General features: G+C 41.6%; 1 protein-coding gene across 2 annotated transcripts in view; it reads left to right on the top strand.

Moving 5' to 3' along the window:
- Positions 1-21,149, top strand: part of TADA2A (transcriptional adaptor 2A) — a 51,015-nt gene that overhangs the window by 13,056 nt on the left and 16,810 nt on the right. For both annotated transcript variants that reach the window (XM_037070315.1, XM_037070314.1), the window contains exons 5-8: positions 6,740-6,831; positions 10,243-10,400; positions 11,723-11,811; positions 12,996-13,068. In XM_037070315.1, the coding sequence (XP_036926210.1) occupies positions 6,740-6,831; positions 10,243-10,400; positions 11,723-11,811; positions 12,996-13,068 (412 nt within the window). The remainder of the gene's footprint in view (positions 1-6,739; positions 6,832-10,242; positions 10,401-11,722; positions 11,812-12,995; positions 13,069-21,149) is intronic.

The following is a 21,149-nucleotide window of genomic DNA, read 5'->3' as shown; positions in this document are numbered from 1 at the left end:
GAATATCTTGTCCTATCAATACATTTCCCCCCTTTTGTTAACTGCAAAATGAATGAAGTGCTCCAAGTAGCTATGGCTTTGAGGGCATTTCAGCAGCGTTATCAGATCTTCAGAAAGCTGGCTTATTTGTTTCCAAATTCACACAAGAATGCCTAGAGCCACACACATTTATTCATTGGAACTGTGAAAAGAATTCCTTTAAGGATATTAGGTATAGGTTCAATAGGTTGATGGTCATCCATTGTAGCAAAGCTGACCAGGAGTTGTCTAGCTGTTCAGGGCACAGTGTCTTCTGCATAATGCTGAAGGTACCAACTCTCACTCGAGGTCCACCTCATTCTTCTGATTACATCATCCTTTCTCAGACATTCAACATCCATAACACACACATTTTAAAAGTCTGTCTTTTACTTTCGGGGAGCTTTTGGAGGTTGCTAATATTTCTCTTTTTTCTGCCAGACTTATCTACTCCTTAGAGAAGGGAAAGAAGAATCTCCTTCAGTAGGAATGATGACCAAGTTTTGGCTTTTTTCACATGAAGCAACTCAAACTAGATTTATATTTTATTTTATTTATTTTGCATGTGAAGCCTCAGAAAACTTTAAATGGTTTTCGGTGCTTTTGTCCTCTCGCAGTGCTGTATTTTTGGAAGTTACTCATGCTGTGGTGGGTGGTGCATTAAGATTTCTGAGTCCTATGTCTATTTTTGTCTTATAATTCTTAGAACCTTGAACAAGTCAAGGCACCACTTTCTGCCACACCCTTGATATCAGTGATTCTTAAACTTCAGTGCAGAAGGATTACATGGGGAGCTTCTTAAAAATGGAAATGTCTGAGCCTTGCTGTTAGAGGTTTTGGTTCAGTAGGGTTATAGTGGGGTCTGGAAATTAAGTAACATTGATAAAACTTCAAGAAAACCTGTGTTATGTCTGTTGAATTTTGAAGTACAAAGTCTTTCTCATTTATCTCACAGTGGCGTTGATGAGAGCTAATTAATATTCTGAAATACAGTTTTAGAAATAACACAGGCTCTTCAACTATGAGTTGTCATATTTACATGTATTTTTGGCACAGGCCAGATTGAGTAATTACATGAATTTAATGTAGACATAGACCCATAAATTTCTCTCTCTGGTTTCATTGTACCCCATGTGCTAAGCTTGTTAACAGTATATGCTCATAAACATGTATTGATTATTAGTAGTGTAATTTCACAAATCACCACAGTATTTTTGTCATTAACAAAAGATACAACCATTTCTAAATGCCTAAGTAATCTGAAGACCTCTTATGTCACTTTTTTAAAAACTTAGAAAATTTCAAGCATGTACTAAAATAGAATGGTGTGTCACATCTATTGCTATCTAACAGCTACTGCAAACTTTTGTGGCTTAAAATAGCAGCCATACTATCTCCCACGGTTTTGTGGGTCAGGAATTCAGGTTAGACTGGGCATGGTTAGGATAACGTTCAGTTCCAGTGCTGGAGATGGAAGTCCAAGGGGATTTTTTTCCACACACCCTGGCACCTCAAGGGGATGGCGTGGATTGGTTGGGAGTTAGCTGGAACATCCTAACTGCCCGAGGCCTTGGTTCTTCTCCAGTAGTCTTAGGGCCTCTCCTTCCCCAAGTTACCTTTCCACCTGGTCTTTCCAGAAAAGAGGCTATTTCTGATGTGACTCAGGAATCCTAAGAGCACAAAAGTGGGAGCTGCTAGGCCTTCTTAAGCAAGTCACAGGTCCAACCCGTGTTAGAAGGGGCCACACAAGGGTGTGAATTCCAGGAGGAGCTCACTGAGAGCCACCACTAACCAGCTACCATACATAGTATAATGTACTTGTTACTAGCTCTTAAAATGATCAATTCATGGCCTATTAATCTAAGTCCCCAACCCTTCAGATCACTTTAAAGCAAATCTTCCAGACATCATTTTGTCTATAAATGCTTTATTAGACTTTCCTAAAATTTAGAAGTAATTCACGTTACTTTTCACATTTTCCCAATCAGTTCATAAAAGGTTTTTAAAAAATCTCTACTCCATTCTCCACCTATGAAAAATCACTGTTTTGATTTTTATTATCATAGATCAGTTTTGCATATTCTACAACTACATATAAATTGATTAATACTGTCTGTACTTTGTGTTTTTTATTAACTCAGCATGTTTTTTAAAAAATATTTTATTTATTTATTTTTAGAAAGAGGGGAAGGAAAGGAAAAGAGTGGGAGAGAAACATCAGTGTGTTGGTTGCCTCTCATGTGTCCCCTACTGGGGACCTGGCCTGCAACCCAGGCATGTGCCCTGACTGGGAATCGAACTGGTGACCCTTTGCTTCACAGGCCTGTGCTCAATCCACTGATCTACACCAGCAAGGGCACTCAGCATGTTTTTGAGATTTATCCATGTTGTACAGTTCATTTCATTTTGTTACTGTGTACTTTTCCATGGTAAGAATATAACACAGTTTGTTTATCCATTCTGTTGATGGACACCTGGGCTTTGGCTAGTTTTTTAATATTATGAATAAAGCTGCTATGAACATTCTGGTTTGCTTTCTGTGGATATATATTTTCATTTTTCTTAGATAAATACTTAGGAATGGAACTGCTGGGTCATAGAGCAAATGACTAAGTTTTAAGAAACTCAAAAAGTTTCCTCAGTGGTTGCGTCATTTTTACGCCCCTGCTTGCAGCGTCTGAGAACTCTGGTTGCCCCGCGTGCTCATCAGCTGAGGAATGACCGGTGCCTTTACTTCAGCTGTTCTGTGGGTATCATCAGTGTATAGTGGTATCATGAAGGTTTTTCCAGCTTTTATAATTTCTTCTAATTGGGATATAAAGAAGATCTATACATTCCAGTTAGTTGCCTCATATATTTTCTATTCTGTGGGTGGTCCTCCTCCCTTCTCTCACTCCTTATAGCTTATATAATTTTTTCAACTGAGTTGTCTTAGTAGATGTTAATATAGGCCAGATTTTGTTAATATGTTCCTCTGTCTTCTGTGTTTCCTATAATTTGGTGATTAGATTTAGTGGCACATTATATTTATGATCATTGTCTAGATCTATTAACTTATTGGGGATTACAAAGTAGTTATCTTTTAATTCTGTTATTCCTTTAATTTGATTTAAATTCTATAAAAAGATAGTTCATATCATTATCTGTGTGATCACCCTTAGGTAAAGTTTATATACTTGATTATTTTCTTTTTTTGCAAAAAGATTTTATTTATTTTTAGACAGAGGGTAGGGAAGGGGGAGAAGGAGAGAAACATCAATGTGTGGTTGCCTCTCGAACACCCCCGCCCCCCCACCAGGGACCCTGCTCACAACCCAGGCATGTGCTCTGACTGGGAATTGGAATCAAACCAGCGACCCTTTGGTTCGCAGACTGGCACCCAATCCACTGAGCCAGACCAACAGGGACTTATTTTCTTCTTTTTTTTTTTTTCTGGCTATGAAATACGAGTTGGTTTCCTGGCATCCCTAGATATTTATAATGCTTTATGTGTTTCATACCTTTGCAGTTGTTATCCTTTGTAATGCTCAGAATGTTCCATTTTTGGTTAGTGGGAGCCTCCACAAGTTAGTCTCTGAATCCTTCTGACGTGACACTTAACAGTCTTTGAGAGCCTCTTTGCTTTCCAGTGTGACAAAATGTTCCAGTCTCATCTTGTACATTCCCTGACCCAGAGCTAGAATCAGCTTTTTCTTTAAGGAGCCCTAGTTCCTTTAGTGGAAAATAGTATTTAGAGACTGCACAGTAGGCAGTAGGAGTGCTTGTTGCTGCAGGGTGGGTCACTGTTTCGAGACCTTTTCAGTGAACAGTGTTAGGAAATTATTCTTTCAAGACAAAATACATCATGAGTTTGTACTAAAACTTTCAGTTCAAATACAAGACTAAAGAGTTTTACATAACTTCATAGATTTAAACTCCCACTGCCCAACGATGCCAACCATTATTTATTTCCTTTTCCCCATGACATATCCACATGCAATGATCTTAGTATATACAAAGACTACTAAAAATAGTTTAAGGGTTGCTTTGGCGGTTCCTTTGACTTTTTTTATAGTATATTTTATTGATTATGCCATTACAGTTGTCCTATTTCCCCTCCTTCATTCCCCTCCACCCTGTATACCCTCTCCACCCTACATTTCCCACACTACTCTTGCCCTCCCCCTGTCTATTTTCTCCCCACCATCTATGCTACTATTCTCTGTACCTTGTCCCCCTCTCTCCTTCTCCCACTCCCCTGTTGCTATCCCTCCATGTGATCTCCATTTCTGTGGCTCTGTTCCTGTTTTAGATGTCCACTTACTTTGCTTTTGTTTTAGGCGTGGTTGTTAATAAGTGTGAGTTTGCTGTCCTTTCACTGTTCATATTTTTTATCTTCTTTTTCTTAGGTGAGTCCCTTTAACATAAGGACTTGGTGATGATGAACTCCTTGAACTTGACCTTATCTGAAAAGCACTTTATCTGCCCTTCCATTCTAAATGAAAGCTTTGCTGGATAGAGCAATCTTGGATGTAGGTCCTTGCCTTTCATGACTTGGAATACTTCTTTCCAGCCCCCTCTTGCCTATAAGGTCTCTTTTGAGAAATCAGCTGACAGTCTGATGGGTACTCCTTTGTAGGTGACTCTCCCCTTATCTCTTGCTGCTTCTAGAATTCTCTCCTTCATTTTAATCTTGGGTAATGTAATTAGGATGTGGCTTGATGTGTTCCTCTTTGGGTCCACCTTCTTTGGGACTCTCTGAGCTTCCTGGATTTCCTGGAAGTCTATTTCCTTTGCCAGATTGGGGAAGTTCTCCTTTATTATTTGTTCAAATAAGTTTTCCACTCATGGCTGCTGCTTTTCCCCTTCTGGTCCCCCTATAATTCGGATGTTGGAACGTTTAAAGATGTCCTGGAGGTTCCTAAGCCATTCCTCATTTTTTTGAATTCTTGTTTCTTCATATTTTTCTATTTGGCCATTTTTTTTGTTCCTTCTGGTCCACTCCCTTGATTTGAGTCCCAGTTTCCTTTCCATCACTATTGGTTCCCTGTACATTTTCCTTCATTTCACTTAGTGTAGCCTTCATTTTTTCATCTAATTTGCTACTAAAATCAACCAGTTCTCTGAGCATCCGGATCACCAGTGTTTTGAACTGTGCATCTGATAGGTTGGCTATCTCTTGGTTGCTTAAAAGTATTGGCTCTGGGGCTTTGATTTGTTCTTGCCATAATTTTTGGTCAGGTTGTACCTGTATGTATGAGAGGCGAAGCCTTAGGTGTTCACCAGGGCAGGGCAACCCAGTGGCTGGGTTGTGACCCTGTATGTGGGGGCAGGATCAGAGAAGGAACAATGGTGCTTGTTTTGTTCTCTCTTGGATTTTGGTCCCCTCTGCTGCTCTCCACAAGCAGATTGTGCCCTTCTGGTGCTGGTTCCCAGGTGGCTGGGCTTGTGTACATTCTAGGACCCTGTGGGTCTTTCCAGCAAACTGTCCTGTGAGGCTGGGAGTCTCTCCTGGCACCTTTTCAATCGGTGCTTTTAGGCTTTATTTCCCATTGCTAGGGCCCTGGGTTGCATGGCCTGCCTCACTGCCTGTTTTTGTCTGGTTTATCTGCACGAGAATGTATGTCCACAGTCAGCCAGCTGCCTTGCTCGCCTCACTGGGTCTGCTCATTTCCTCCCTGTGCCTGGGGTCTGCCTGCCACTGCCTTTTCCTACCATCAGTCCCTCTCTGCTAGCCATGGACTCCACCCCTCTTACCGGTCTGGGTGAATGGTTGTCAGACTCATACAGTTCAATTTTCTGTCTGTTCTGGTTGTGTTTTTGTTTCTAAATCTTTGTTGTCCTTAATTTTGGTTGTGCGAGGAGGCACAGTGTTTCCACCTATGCCTCCATCTTGGCCAGACTTCCTTTTACTTTTAAGGTACCATTATATCCTACAGATGTGCAGTCAAGTTATTGTAAAGTCAACTAAGATAGTTTTGTGGTTATGCCTTAAAATTAATTTATATGTTACATTTTGCTTTTAATTCTTATGATTTTCAAATTTAATAATTATATACAGTCTATATGGTTGCAAAGTCAAACCTGCAAAACAAGGACTATTCATAGAGGGCTGGCTTTTATCGCTGTCCTTTCCACCTGTTCTCTCCATCCCTCCCCCATAAGCAACCTTTTTTTTTAAATGTATGGTTTACTCTTCCATTTTAAAAATAAATAAATAGCCCCAGATGGTGTTGCTCCATTGACTGGGCCTCGTCCCACACAGCGGAAGGTCTCCAGTTCGATTCCTGGTCCGGGCACATGACTGGATTGTAGGTTTGGGCTCAGTCGTGGTACAGAGCACATATGACAGATGACTGATAAGTGTTTTTCTTCCTTTCTCCCACTCTTCCTCCTCTCGAAAAATAAAAAAATAAAATATTTTTAAAAATTAATTTAAAAATGTATACACATGTGTATTCCATTCTTGGCTACATGGGAGCATAATAAAATATCTCTACCTTTGTACTAACTTAATATATCTGTGTACCTATATGCTTCTGCTTGAGTTACATGGCACTTATGGGTGGTACTACTTATTGGAGACCCTCGATTGTGGAAATAGGAATGGGGGCAGCGGACCACCATGAGAACAGTTATCGAAAGAGAATAGGCTTTGAGAAAGACATAAATTAGTATTGCAATTGAAGTTTCTGGGTTCCATTTCTGTGTCTGTTCTTACGCAAACTTTTTTCTTTCTTAGACCTCAGATTTTCCTGTTCTTGACCCCAGCTGGACTGCTCAAGAAGAAATGGCCCTTTTAGAAGCTGTGATGGACTGTGGCTTTGGAAATTGGTAAGAGCTTGGTATTAGGGCTTCTCCTTCCCTAGTGGGCTTACTCTCAAAGAGTAAAGGGAGGGGCCTCAGAAAGAGAAGTTTCAGGCCATATGTTGGGGGGAGATCATATGTTGCTTTTTCTATTAACCCATGACTTAGGGACAAGTCCTCCTGAATGCCTCCTAGGGATATGGGATGTGTCGTGGTCTCTGACTGGGCAACCCTGAAAGACCATTTTGGATCTATCAATAGCCCCAGATGGAGGGAGGTTGGTTATTCCCTCCTGAATATTGGGGAGGTTTAGACTCATTCATCATTGCTCCTTTCTGATTTTGTGCATTTTTCTCGGCTATGGATGCCCTCATCTTTTAACTGAATCAGACTTTAGGCAAATGACCAGAACTTACCCAAGATTCAAGTTCCACAGACTTTTGTTCACATTCCCTGCTTTTAGCTTTCAGGTGTCTGCCTGAGTCCAAGTTGGGCGGGACTGGACAGCAGTCATTGCTGTTGCCCTAGGTGGTGGCAGCACTTAGTAACGATACCACCACTTTCATTTCTATCAGTACTTTGACACCGATGGTATCATTTTGTCAACTAGATAGCAGGGGCATTATTAAATATTTTTTGTTCACGAAGGATCTGACGCTCAGGGAGGGGACTTGAAATGGTGTCTCCTGATCACATAGCTTGTTAGTAAAGGAGTCTTAACTAGTTCCATTCTGTCCTGCCTTCCTAGTGCGAGTAATCTTTCCTGATACTAATGGACCGTTCTGCTGCCTCCCTTCTGTCGAAGGTTCAGAAGGAGAGTTGAGTTCAGTTCACAGTTTGCTTGTATTTATTCATCCAGCATTTATGAAGCATCATACAATATCATCTATTACAGAGAATACTAAAGAAAATAGAAAATGTAATCTTTCATGAGACACTTAGTAGTCATCTTTAGCCTTTTTGGTTTTTCCATTTTTGGCTTGTCATTCTATTGCTCTTAAATGGCTAATCCTTCCTGTCCCCCTTTCCTCTTAGCACAGGCTGCAAAGAGACTATTGTTTCTCTATCCACCATGGGTAAGGCACAAAGCTTGTTGGTAAGGGTGCTAGAATTGAGAATTATGACATCCTGCCCTCAAGCTTATAATCTAGAAGGAGAATATATATATGTGTGTGTGTGTGTACATGAAATGGTCTGTTCAGAAAGTATCCAGCCATGTAATATGAAAAAGAAACATTTAAGAAGATACATGATACAAAAACATTGTACATAGGGCAGTGACACCTCAGTCCCCTTTAGAGTAGGCAACTTGGGACCTCCCACAGTTCTCCCAGTTGCCCTCAGCTGCCCTGTCGTATTTTTCTGAATCTCATTGACAATCTGAAATCTCTTCTTTTTCAAAGATGATTTTAGTTTGGGGAAAAGCCAGAAGTCACAGGGCACCAAATCTGGGCCATAGGGGGGCTGAGTCACCTGGGTAATTTGATGTTTCTCAAAAAAACTCTGCACAAGATGTGGGTGCGTTGTTGTAATGAAGCTGCCAATCACCACTGGCAGCCATAGCCGTGGCTGTTTTTATCATATTGCATCTTTCAATCAATGAAGAACATTGAGGTAGTATTCCTTATTAATTGTTTGGTGTGGAGGGGCATACTTGTGATGGACAATACTTCCCAGATCAAAAAAAACCACAATTAACATGGTCTTGGTCTTGCTGCGGCTTTGCTGCACCTTCTTTGTGCATGGAGAACAGGCAACTTCCGTTGGGACGACAGGCCTTCGTTTCCAGATCATAGCTGTAGACCCACCATTCTCCTCTGGTTATGACCTTCTTGAGGAAATCCAGTTCATTGGTAGTGGTTTGAATCAAGTCATTAGCAACTGCAGCACAGTGTTCCTTCTGCTCTGGTAGCAGAAGCCGCAGAATGAATTTTGCCACGATGCATTTCAGGCCAAGATCCTGCATCAGACCTCAGAAACTGTTTGGAATCCCCTCATGAGCTTCTAGCTCTTGCACTGCTGGTTGCTGATCTTTGTTGATTGCAGCCTGTACACTTTCCACATTCTGAGCTGTTCTGCTTGTTGCAGGCCTTCCAGAATTTGGATCACTTTCAACAGATTCTTGATTATCTTTGAAGTGTTTGTGCCACACTTTTATTTGTGCTGCATTTATTGCATCATCCCCAAAAGCCTTCTGAATCATCCACATAGTCCACAGAGGAATGTTTAAGCTTAATGCAAAATTTGATGCAGATTCGTTGCTCTAAGTCACTCATTTTGAATGCGACAGCCACACAGTACACATGCTCACTCAATGGAATCTAGTGCCCCCACTGAGTAGTACAGTGAAGTCATCATTGTTCATGCATGTGCACACCAGTCCACCCTCCTTGGCTGCCAGTTTACATTGCAGTCACGCAAACCGTTCTCCTTATAGTAACAATGGCTGGACTTTTCCCAGACAGACCTTTTTATATATGTTATATACGGGGTCCAGCAGGAGTAATGCCTACTCGAGTGTGGTCGGTAGACTACCTGAATGTCTCGCACAAGATGGACAGCCATTTGAACATTTCACCTAAAATGCCATGTGGTGTGCTTGAGTGTGATATTATGCTACAAAATTACATGTTTATGATTTTGTAATTAAAAGGGGATGTTATTTGTGCCGGAACCTGTATATACGAAATATATTCGTATATGGTTGAAGTACACAAATCAGAGCGTAGTAATGCCTCATGAGAAGGACAAAGTGCTGTGGAAAAGAAAGGTCGAGAAAGGGCTTTGGGAGATTTCACCTCTGCCTCTTCATCCTCTGGGCTTGGAGTCAGGAGTCTTGAGAACAGATTCCGGCTTTGTTGCTTACGTGCTTTGTATTCTTGAGCAAGTTTCTTAGTGTCTTTAGGCCTCATTTTTTTCCACCTGTATTTTTGAGATAGTACTTATACCACAGAGTTAATGGTAGGATTAATTTAAATTATATCATGAATGTTTCTAGCTGATGCTTGGCCTATTGAAAGAGCTCTAGTAAAGAAATGTTGGCTCATGTGAAGTGTTTTGTAAACTATAAAACATTATGCAAATATAAAACTATACTTACGGACATTCTTAGCATTCCAAAGTGGCCTATTATTTATAGTAGTTCTTTCCCTGGGGCCAGGCTCACAAGGTAATTACAGGTTTTCTAGTAATTTTTCCCTTCTTTTGGTGGAAAGGAAAAGTCCTTTCGGATACTGTTTTTATATCTTGGAATATCAGATTACAGCAATATTAAGCTTATATTTGCCTTCTGGTCCTGCTCCATGGTGCCAGCTCGGAGGTATCAAATTCCAGACATTATACGGATGGGACTTAAGATTTGGAGAGAACAAACCTTGTTTTTACCACTCTGTGTAGTTAAAAGCAGTGTTCCCTTCTCTTTTCCTCACATTCCTCTAGGCAGGATGTGGCCAATCAGATGTGTACCAAGACCAAGGAGGAGTGTGAGAAGCACTATATGAAACATTTCATCAACAACCCTTTGTTTGCGTCCACCCTGCTGAACCTGAAGCAAGCAGAGGAGGCAAAAGCTGCTGACACCGCCATTCCATTTCACTGTAAGTGCCTCCCTTTTAAGAGATACGTGGGTCATCTTAGGGCCCTGTGGCATAGTAGATAACTAATGGTTTGACGACTTGGACAGCTAGCAAATCTGTGAAAGATAGAATGAGTTGGCATGGCCATTATTGAGAGTCAGAGCCCTAATGGGCCACGGAGGAAACATCTCCCAGAGGTCGGAGTTCTGTACCGGATGTCAGAGTGCCTGGATCCAATGTGTACTTACACCTGAGACTCTTTAAGTTTAACTTATTAGTTAACTTTAGTGCCTGCCGCAGTAGGATGAGGTTGCAGAATGAACCAGCCTTTCCATGCCATCGTGAACACAAGGCTTTTTACAATTCTGTTGAAGTGTTTATGATTTTACCAGTATTTGACTCAGTATCATCAGTTATTAATCATCTTAGTGTTGAGTCCAAGAAGCAATTTGTTATTTTTGGCTACTTGGTTGTGGCAGTAATAGCACACTTTATTTTTTAAATCTCATGTGGCTGAGGGACCCATGGGTCTTCGAACAAAACATAACCAAAACCATGATGAATTATAAATGGACATCCTTCTTCAATGACTCCCAGAGCACACGTCATGGGATATGAATGTTTTCCCTTCCTCCCTCCCTTTCCTCATACTCTCTAGGAGCAGTTTCATAGCTGACTAACTCAAAGCCTGATGACACCTCCTATTTGGATTGTACTTCGATGTTAGCGCTCTGCTCCCAAATTCATTAGACCATGAGTTCCTCATAGAAGCCCAGTGAGCTAGGCAGAGCAAATGCTTCTGTTTCACACGCGAGGAAACAGATTCAGAAACATTCAGTGATTTGTGCAAGGCCAGGTGGGGATTTAGGGGACTAGTGGATGTTAGAGCTAGGGCTCGATTCCAGCCGACTTCCAGATCCAGTGGTTTTTTTCTTCGTGTTGTTTTGTTTCTTGGCCTCTCAGTTGTCTGGCTTTTGTAAATTGAGATTGGCCCTAAAGGGTAAGGGAGCTGAAGGAGATAGGGTAAAGTACTTATGTTCTGTAATATTAAAGAAAAGATCCTTTATTTTTTCTCAGGTTAAAAGCAAAACGCAGAGCAAATTTTCCCACATTTACTTAAAGGATTACTTAAGTCCTAATTGCCTTTTTAAGAAATCAGTCTATTTCCATAATACTTGATCTTTTTCATTTTTACAAAAATCTTTTGAATTTTATGTATTCTTACAGACACTGTCCTTCTCCAAACAAAAGTATTTCGGAATGTTAATGAGGACTATTTCTGTGTCACTTTTTTAAGGCCAGTATTTTATAAAGTAAGTAAGAAAAACTCTAAATTCTTCCAGCTGCAGATGACCCTCCCCGACCTGCCTTTGACTCTTTGCTCTCTCGGGACATGGCAGGGTACATGCCAGCGCGGGCGGATTTCATCGAGGTAGGAGCAGCTTGTTTTTTGTTTCTGACGGGGCTTGTACCTTTTACCTGTAGGTTCCTTCAGACCAAGAAAAAGATTTTCAAAGCACTGTAATTGGGCGGGGCTTTATGCCGCCACATTTTCTTTGGTTTGAGTGCCTTTTCTCATTTGTAAACATTTTCCCTTGTAGAACAATAAAAGTTCTTCAGACCAGGAACCTGTTGTTTAAGGCTCATTGGCCTTGGCTCCCACTTTCATAGTAGGTATGGGGCATCTTTAGACTGGTTCTCATTCCACGCCTAGCAGCGTTCAAGGTTGTACCATATCAGGGACTGGCGAACTTTTTTTACTAAGGGCTAGATGGTAAATATTTTAGGTTTGGTAGACCATAAAGTCCTTTTTGCAACAACACTTTGCCGTTACTATGCAAAAGCAGCATCGATAATATGTCAGCAAATGAGTATGCCTGTGCTCCAGTAAATTGTTCTTACAGAAACAGGCAGTGGGCTGGGTTTGATCCACAGGCTGTAGTTTGCTGACCCCTGTACTGTATTTATAAGGTAAAGAATGACAGATATATATAAAAACTACACGTTCCTTGTTCAGCCATGGAGCTAAAAAGCCATGAATGTAGTCACAAATCTCTTGAATTATCAGCTAATTCACAATTACAGTCTTGGAGGTAAGTTGAAAGTTTAACGAGCTACAAACAATTTCGCTAGCCACGGCAAGTGATACACAGCTTCCCATGGTCACTGCCCCAATGAATTGTACTCGTAGAGCAGAATGTGAACAGACCCACCCACTGAGCCATATGAGCAATATTGATGCATAAATAGAGCCCTCAGAAGGTACTGAAAAGGTAAATGAATCAATGTTGACAATTCTCATACCTGAAAATTTGTTCAGAATTAGATTTCCTGGGGGTTACTTTATGAACAGACTGCTTTTAATTTTTAAAACAGTAGCTTTGGCTTTGCTCATAAACTCGAGACAGTTCTCATTTCCACTGTCTCTACTGCCTGATAGCCTCAGATTCCCCCCGAGGCTTATTATTTGTGCAGTGTGCTGGCCTTGTACCCCTTTCAGCACTTTTTAATGAGTGTTTACCTGTGTATTTTCTGCTTACGTCTAATGCACGGCCACCATAAAAGTATTACCCAAAGCTGATTAGTTTGGGGTGGGAATTCTTTTTCCCCTAACAGGAGTTTGACAATTACGCAGAGTGGGACTTGAGAGACATCGATTTTGTTGAAGATGACTCGGACATTTTACATGGTAACAGTTTGTTTCAACAAATGTTTTTATTGATTGCAAGCTATGCAATGACACTGTGTTGGGTCTAGGAATATAAGGATGAATGAACATGTTCCCTGCCCTTAATGGGACTCAAAATCTAGTGACTAAGTTGCTGAACTAACCCCGTTCTTGGGTTTTGGCCACAATGAGAAAGATCATTGGTGCCGATGGTGGGAGTGTTGGTGATACGAGCATCATGGTAGTTGGGAATATCCCAGTCCTTGCGCGTGTGAGCTTCCTTCTGCCTGAGGTGAGCCTTCCCTGAGGTCATTGGTTCACTGGCCCTTACCGCCCCCTACAAAGGAAGGGAGGCATCACGGAGGCCTTGGGACTCGCGTAGCGACTGCTGATACTAAGTGTCCACTGCAATTTGCCACCCCAGATTTCCCATAGCAGGGGAAAAGAAGTTCTTCGAGGATTTTTAGGTGAAGATGAGGAGTTTCTTGTTTCTCAGAACTGTTGAATTTTTAGTGTTTCTGAATTCTCATCTAAGATTAGCCCTCTAAGGATTTATGTCACCTCTTGTGTTGTAACATAAATGGTTAATGACCACGGGGTTCTTAAAAGTGGATGGTTAGACTTTTGTTGAATCTCTCTTTTTTCCCCTCTTTCTGTTTTCAGTGAACTACATATTTAAAATAATCCCCGGTTTTCCTCTTTCCGTTCAGTCCAGAATTGAATCTGATGCAATATGGATAATGCTCTCTTGGGTTCTATATTCCCCAAACAGCATCTTCATTGTTTCTCTTAAATCTATATTCCAGGCAGGAAGGGCAAATAGAGTCCTTGTTGAATTATAAGTCAGGTTTTCCTGTGGCATTAACTGCCGCTCTGTCATGAGAAGGGAAATTTGACTCTTCCCCCGCCCCCCCCCCCCCCCCCCCCCCGTGAAGGGCTGCCTAGGCGTTTGTTACACCAGGCTGAGGACAAGGAAAAAGTGCCTCATAAAAAGTTTACCTTCAGAATTTTTTCTCTACATATTTCTTGAGCAGTTTTCTTTGCAAAATTTCATTTCTCCTCTCCCACACAACTTTATGGAAAATCAAAGTGACGCAGATTGAACTAAAAGAGGAACGCTCTAAAGCAAATTCCTTTGGCATTCATCCGATTCATTGTATTTGTTCAGTCATCACGTCAATCTCTTCTTTTTGACCCTGGGTAACTCACGTTATTGTCTTTCTCATCCTGTGTCTTTCCCTTGAAGTTGGTGTGCAGATTGCCATTCAGTGTTTCTCCCTGCATCCACCAGGTTTAATTAAAATGATATTGTGTCCTGGGTTGTGTCTTTCTTTTCCAGAATGGAAAAAAACCCCACAACTTTATAAATATTTCCCTTTTAGATGCCTTTCAAAAGTAGCAAACTTTTGAAAGTCAGACTCATGTCAGTAATAGCTGAGCTATGTAAGAGACTTGCTGCGTCACTCCTCTGGGCCCTGATCCAAGGTCTTCATTCTTAAACCTCAACAACATTATTAAGAAAACTGTAATAATGGTTGGCATTTTACTTCATTCTTCATTCTTCCTAGAAATGGCGTCTGTAATTGTTCTGGTGAGCTAGTGCAACTTTCTGTAATTAAGTGGGAGCAAAAGGAAAAAATCAGAAAGAAGCAGTCGACTGAGTAACAATTTTTAAGTTAACATTTCAAACCTACAATAATACAAGTAACTCTCTGTGCTCTGCTACAGCCTTGTTAGTCGTTTGATCCTAGTTCATTGGAACTAGAACTGAAACATCAGTTATTGATTGTTATACATAAGTAGCCTTAACAGAACATAAATAATAATCCCTGCCTCCTCTTCCCTTCCCTATCTAGTAGTGGACTCTAAGATGTTGAAATGGGTGCTTTTTTTTATTATTTTTTTAAAGATTTTTTATTTATTTATCTTTAGAGGGAAAGGGAAGGAGAGAAGTATCAATGTATGGTTGCCTGTTGTGAGTCCCCTGCTGGGAACTGGCCCACAACCCAGGCATGTGCCCTGACTGGGAATCGAACCGCGATTGTGTGGTTTGTGTGGTTCGCAGGCCCGCGCTCAATCCACTGAGCTACGTCAGCCAGGGCTGAGATGGGTGTTTTTTTTAAAGAGGTTTCGCAGCACTAGAGGGACGACTTGCTGGTGCCACAAAGAGATGCTTGTTTATGGCTCTAAGTTCTCAGCTCCTCTGGCAGCATGACCCACACCGTCCAGTGGGGCCTGTGGGCCCTGAGCGGAGCGGTTTCTCCCAGAGCACTCTTTGAAAGGGAACCAGCAGCCCAAGCAGTCTTCGGAAGGAACAAGAAGGAGCACACCTAGAACAGGCAGAGGGATGCATATTTTGTGCAAATCAGAACACTGACTCAGCCTTGGGCTTGCTTCTAGTCACTGTGCGATCTTGGGCAGGTCCTTAGAATCTTGCTTACTGTTTCTTTGTGTCCCCTGACAAAAGAGGAAGGGTGACACTGATTTGTCAGAGAGTGTGACTATCTCCAGTGAAGGATGGCATGTAACTCAGGATGATACAATTACCATTCCATTATACCATTATACTCTTAATATTACTGAGTATTAACTGCATTCCTTTTCTATTCCCTCACTTACAACTACTGGAAGGAAGCGAATTGTTTGGCTGGGTTTGGCTGGGTTTTGGCTGGGTGCTTTTTAATCATCCATCCCAAGGCATCTGGAAGATGAACGGGCGTCACCAAGCCCTTTTCCTCACCCAGAGACTTTTGCTATTGTTCATGGAATTTATATAATAAATGGGTTTGAATGGTGGTTCATCATAGAGACCTGAGACACATTTTAAGTTTATTTATTTTTAGAGATCAGAGAAAGAGAGGGAGAGAGAGTCAGTTGCGTCTCGTAAGCCCCTAACCAGGGACCTGGCCCACAGTCTGGACATGTGCCTTGACCTTGGCGAAACCAGCAACCTTTCGGGTTGGCAGTCCAGTGCTCAACCCACCAAGCTACACCAGCCAGGGCCGTACCAGAACGCTTTTAGAATGGGCCCAAAATAGATATTACATTTGAAGCAGTGTCTAAGGAAAAAAATAAGGAGGATCTGGGATCCCGAAATGACTCCTCTTTATATGTTGTTGAAATAAGCAGAAGTTATGGATTCAGAGAGACAGAGAAAGACTCTCATGTGTCATGGTTATGTTGTGGGAACTTAAGTGCAAACACAGTGTAGTTCCCTTTTCCTGAGAACACCACTCACCATTTGCCTTCATTTGGGAAAATCTCTCCTAAACTTGTGGACTCCTCTCACCCAGAGTTTCAATAGAGGTTCTGAAATCCTGGCTGTGATGTCTTCTAACCACTGCTGTCTCGTAAGCCAAGCAAGCAAGAGGCATTATAAGCTCTTTCCTATGTTTAGGGTCTGTGTTTTCAACACTTCCCAGAGAATAAACATGAAAACAGTTTATTCTCCCTTTATTTGGACAGGTAATTTCAGCAAAATTTCTTGGCCAGGCATGATTTCCCCCCACTCCCCCCCCACCAACCCCGTGTGGTCCTTATTGCCAGCCTTTTTGGCAGAAGGTCAGATGCCCACCCTGGTCTCCCGCACACTCACCTTGTGCAGGTGCCCTTCCTTGAATAGTGACTCGACTATTGTGTGCATAGGACATTTTTTAGACATAAGTGCTATTAATAGTAGCTAATACATTTAGCACTTACTGTTTGCCAGGTGCCATTTTCAGCCCTTCACACATGTGAACTCACCACAAACTCTGTGAGTTGGACATTGTTACCCCCCATTTTATAGATGAGGAAATTGAGGAATGGAAGTAGGTAAAGTGCCTGAGGTCTTGTAACCTGCAAGTGACAGGGCCATCTCCAAAGTGTCTGATCATAATAATACACTAATTATCTTTGCAACCTTAAATTTTGGTTGCTGGGTTGTTTTGGGGGGAAAGGGGATGACATTGCACATTGGTTGTCTCCTGTGGCTTACCCACATTCCTGAGAAGTAGGAGCAGATATTTTCCCATTTACGTCAGAGGCATTGTACAAAGGAGTTAACTAGCTTGCCCAAGGCCTCCTAGTTGCTGACTTTAACCTTCAGGTCATATAGTCGCCTTTCCTTCACCGAATTAAGTGTCTACTTCTTAGCCAAAAGCTTGGGAGTAGGGGGTGGGGAATGACGAAAGCTTTGCTTCCTGGGAATACCTGAGTCACAGGTTTGTATTCGTGTGGTTGTCAGAGGGATTTTGATGGGCTTCCCTGCAGTTAAGGCCTCTGACTTGATTTTCGTGCCAAACAAACAGTAAGTGCCTTCTGTCAGGAAAACAGAAACATGTTGCTAGCTATTTTGAACAATGTTAGAAATATATTGCAGTGGGAAGGAGCTGCCTCTGACTTCTGCCCACTTCTTGAAATATTTTAAGGCCAGCCATTTGGAAACTTTGTTATCAGTACTCAGTATGATCACAGGGCGACTGTTCTTCCCCAAGGCTCAGATTGCAGGGGCCTTACATCAGTGTTTGTGGGGGAGGGGGTGGGTTGGTTGGTTTTTCATGATCTCTGGTTTTTCAGTTGCCCACTTGAGTGGAACCTCCGGTCACTATAAGTAGAATGCGAACCGATGGTTCTCGTTCTTGGCAGTGCCTGCCTTGTTATTTCTGGTCTGCCTGCTGTGCTGTGGTCCTCTCTGAGTTATCCGTGCAGTGAAGATCTTATAATCAGCGGCTGCTACCTGAGTGTGCTTTGTAAGGAAAAAGAGATAGCTTCAGATGTGAACTTTTCTCTGGGAGAAGGACAGTTCTCCTCTCATTTGTCCCTGTGCCCCTTTCCTTGCCTTTGGTACCCAGAGCCACTTGTACGTGTCGAAGCTGCCGAAATGATCAAGCTGTAGAACCAGTTATCAGCAATAGTTATTTATAGATTTTTTTGTGACAGTCTCTTCATTTTTTTTCTGTTTTAATTAAGTCATTCCCACACAAATCTCAGAAAAACAATATGGTAAGTTGGTGTCTTAGAAAAATTACTAAAATATTTTGTCAAAAGGGGCAGTGATTTCCACTGTGTCAACAAGTAGTTTCTTTCCTATTGAACTCTTCTTCTTATTGGGTGGTTAGAGGAGAGAAGGCCTGTGGAGAGCCAGAAACATGATAAACGCTCAGTGTATTTTAGCTGTTACATTTGCATCTCTTTCTACCTTGAACTGTTGACTCCCCAGTTCTGTCTGTCATAAGAAATAGAATCTGCACCTTTCACAGGAACCTAATCAACAAAGCAAACAAGCAAAATATAACCAAAGACACTGAAATTGAGAACGGGCTGACAGTGACCAGAGGGGAGAGGAAAGAGAATTTCAGGGGGAAAGGGGGAAGGGTTTGCAGGAACAACTATAAAGAACACATGGACAATAACGGGGGTGGGGGGTGGGTGGACAGGAGAGGGAGATGGGGAGGGCTGGTGGGGGGTGGGCTGGGGTGGGGGTAAAAATCAGAAAACTGTACTTGAACAATTAATTTTTTTAAAAAATTAAAAAATAGAATCGACACTAGAACTTGCATTAGGTTATACCACATGTCAGAGACACATCCTCTCCTCCCTGTCTTTATCCGCCTTTCCACCACACAGGTGTGCGAAGGGCACCTCCACCAGCGTAGTGTTTGAGAGCCTGCCATTCCACAGCAGTGGCTAGAAAACAGTGGCGGGGTATGGGCCATTCTGTGGTACCTGGGCTTTCATGTGGAACCACCCTATAAATCAAGAAAGAGTTCACTTGTAGAAAGAGTTCTATCTAAAAAAAAAAAAAAGTTTGAAAACTGTTGCCATACATCTTGGACCTGATAGGATTGAATTATTTTTAGTTTGTGGGCAGTTAGAAAAAAAAGAAACAATGTTTAAATTTTGGAACTTGTTAAAAAAGAACAAAAAAACTCATGGTAAGGACTACTTCTTTTTAATACTTAAACTTTTAAAAAAAATTGCATTCTCTCACCTCTTCAGGTCATCCCGCTAGAATTTGTTACTTTTATCTCAGATCCAAAGGAGAGTGGCCTAGATACAGTAGTTCTGGTCGTTTCCCAGTGACTGAAGTTAGATGTAGTGCTTCTGCCCATAGCCTAGCCTGTTAGAGTGTGGTGTTTCTTCCTTTTGATATGAGACTGTCCTTAGGGCAAGGAGACAGTAATGAGTTGGCATGGAATACCCAGAATTTGTTTCTGTTCTCTCACCAAGGCCACCATGTGGGTAGTGCACCTGGATTGTACCTTGCTCAACGTAGGGGAAGAAATGGTGATTCTAATGAGTCATCGTATTCTCTTCTCTTCCTTATTTTGGTTCCATTTTTTCCCTACCCTGTTAGCAGAAGTGTGGGTTTCAAACTGTCCCATGGAGGTACCCTCAGGGACTGCCACCAGGAAGGGTAGCTGGCTGTGGAGTAGGGAAACGAGGTTCAGCTAGAGTACGTCTCACCTACCCATGGGAAAGCAAGGTTTGAGAGGTGCTGTCACAGAACATACAAACTTGTGCTGACTCATTGCCCCCATGAGCTGAACTAGAACGTGCATCTCATATCCTTTGGATAAGATTAGATTGATGTTTTTGTGTATGAGTATTCCAGAGGCTGTATTTTGGAATGAAGCTTTCTGTCCTGGAAGAAGAGATTGTCATACACAACCAAATTCTTCATTGCGGAGGCTGGTGTGTTCTTAGAAATTATGTGACCTAACGTGTGAAGAATGTATTTTAGTTTTAACACATCAGGTCTGTGTTGTACCCTGGGGCCTCTTCTGTGATCACATTCAGTAATTAAAACCACCAGACTCTCAATTTATACAACACTTAAGGCGATAACAAGTTATTAGGATAGTTCCAGAATCTACTGAAATGCTTAAATCTTACATTTCCTTAGAATTCATAGATTATAGATGAGAAAAAATGGTTTAATGTAGCATAGTGCTAAGTTATGCATTCCTCATATTTTTTTTCTAGAGTTCTTATGATTGATCTTTGTTTTTTAACTCTTGAGCTCTTCAGACTTAAAAGCCTAGAGAAATTTTTAATTGTGAGATTTTTAAAAATCTTACATTTCATTTTCAGTGAAGCCAGATTTAGGATATAGGACTAACACAGAAAAAATAAACATGTTGGACAATTTCGGTGTCTTTCCTACTTAAGGTTTTGGAACCAGACAGTCTAGGTGTGGACCTCTGCTCTGTACTTAGCACCTTTGTGATCTTGGCCATGGGGCATTTGGGGCAGTGTAAGAGTGTGAACTCCTGTAAGTGGCTGGGGAGCCACTAAAGAATTATAAGTAGGGGAATTACATCATTAGATTGTGCTTTAAAATGTTACTGTAATAACATTTGAAGGTGATGAATTGTTGGAATAAGGAAGGGGATGAATTGTTGGAGTGAGTAGGAAGTCATTAAAAGAGTGGACGCAGCCCTGGCTGTTGTGGTTCAGTGGATTGAGTGCTGGCCTGCAAACCAAAGGGTTTCTGGTTTGATTCCCAGTCAGGACACATGCCTATGTTGTGGTTCAGGTCCCCAGTGGGGGGCACATGAGAGGCAACCACATGTTGATGTTTCTCTCCTCTCTCCCTCCCCTCCCCTCTCTCTAAAAATAAATAAATAAAATCTTTTTTTGAAAAAAGAGTGGATGCAGTGATTGAATGAGAGACAAGGTGCATGGATTAAGGAGTAAAATTAGGGGCTAAGAGGAAGAAATGGATTTGAGGGAGATTTAAGCATTAAGTATAGATAATATTCACTGACTGACCTGATATGGAGAGAGAGGGAGGGAGAGTCCAGATTGGTTTTTTTTCTTGGATAAGTAGATGCAGTGTAATGCTGCTAAGGGTTTTGGAGGATGGGAAAGAAGTAGAATACAAGTTTGCAAATGAAGACTACATGAAAATAGAGCTCTAATAAAGTCTGGAGCTTACAGTAAATATTAGCGTTATTGAGGTTCCATAGTTTGATGGGACTTGGAGCCATGGGGCTAGACGAACTTATAGGAACGAGGTGAGAGGTGAAGAGGGAGATGAGAGTAGAACTCAGAATTCTGCAGATGGAAAAATGGGCCAAGGAAAGGAAGAGAAGCAGAACCACTGTACTGACGAAAAC

This window comes from Sturnira hondurensis, unplaced genomic scaffold (assembly GCF_014824575.4).
Source record: "Sturnira hondurensis isolate 20B ecotype Veracruz unplaced genomic scaffold, ASM1482457v3 Scaffold0018728, whole genome shotgun sequence".
NCBI classification, from domain to species: domain Eukaryota; kingdom Metazoa; phylum Chordata; class Mammalia; order Chiroptera; family Phyllostomidae; genus Sturnira; species Sturnira hondurensis.
The sequence above is the reverse complement of the archived record's forward strand: the minus strand, read 5'-3'. Positions and strand labels throughout refer to the sequence as shown.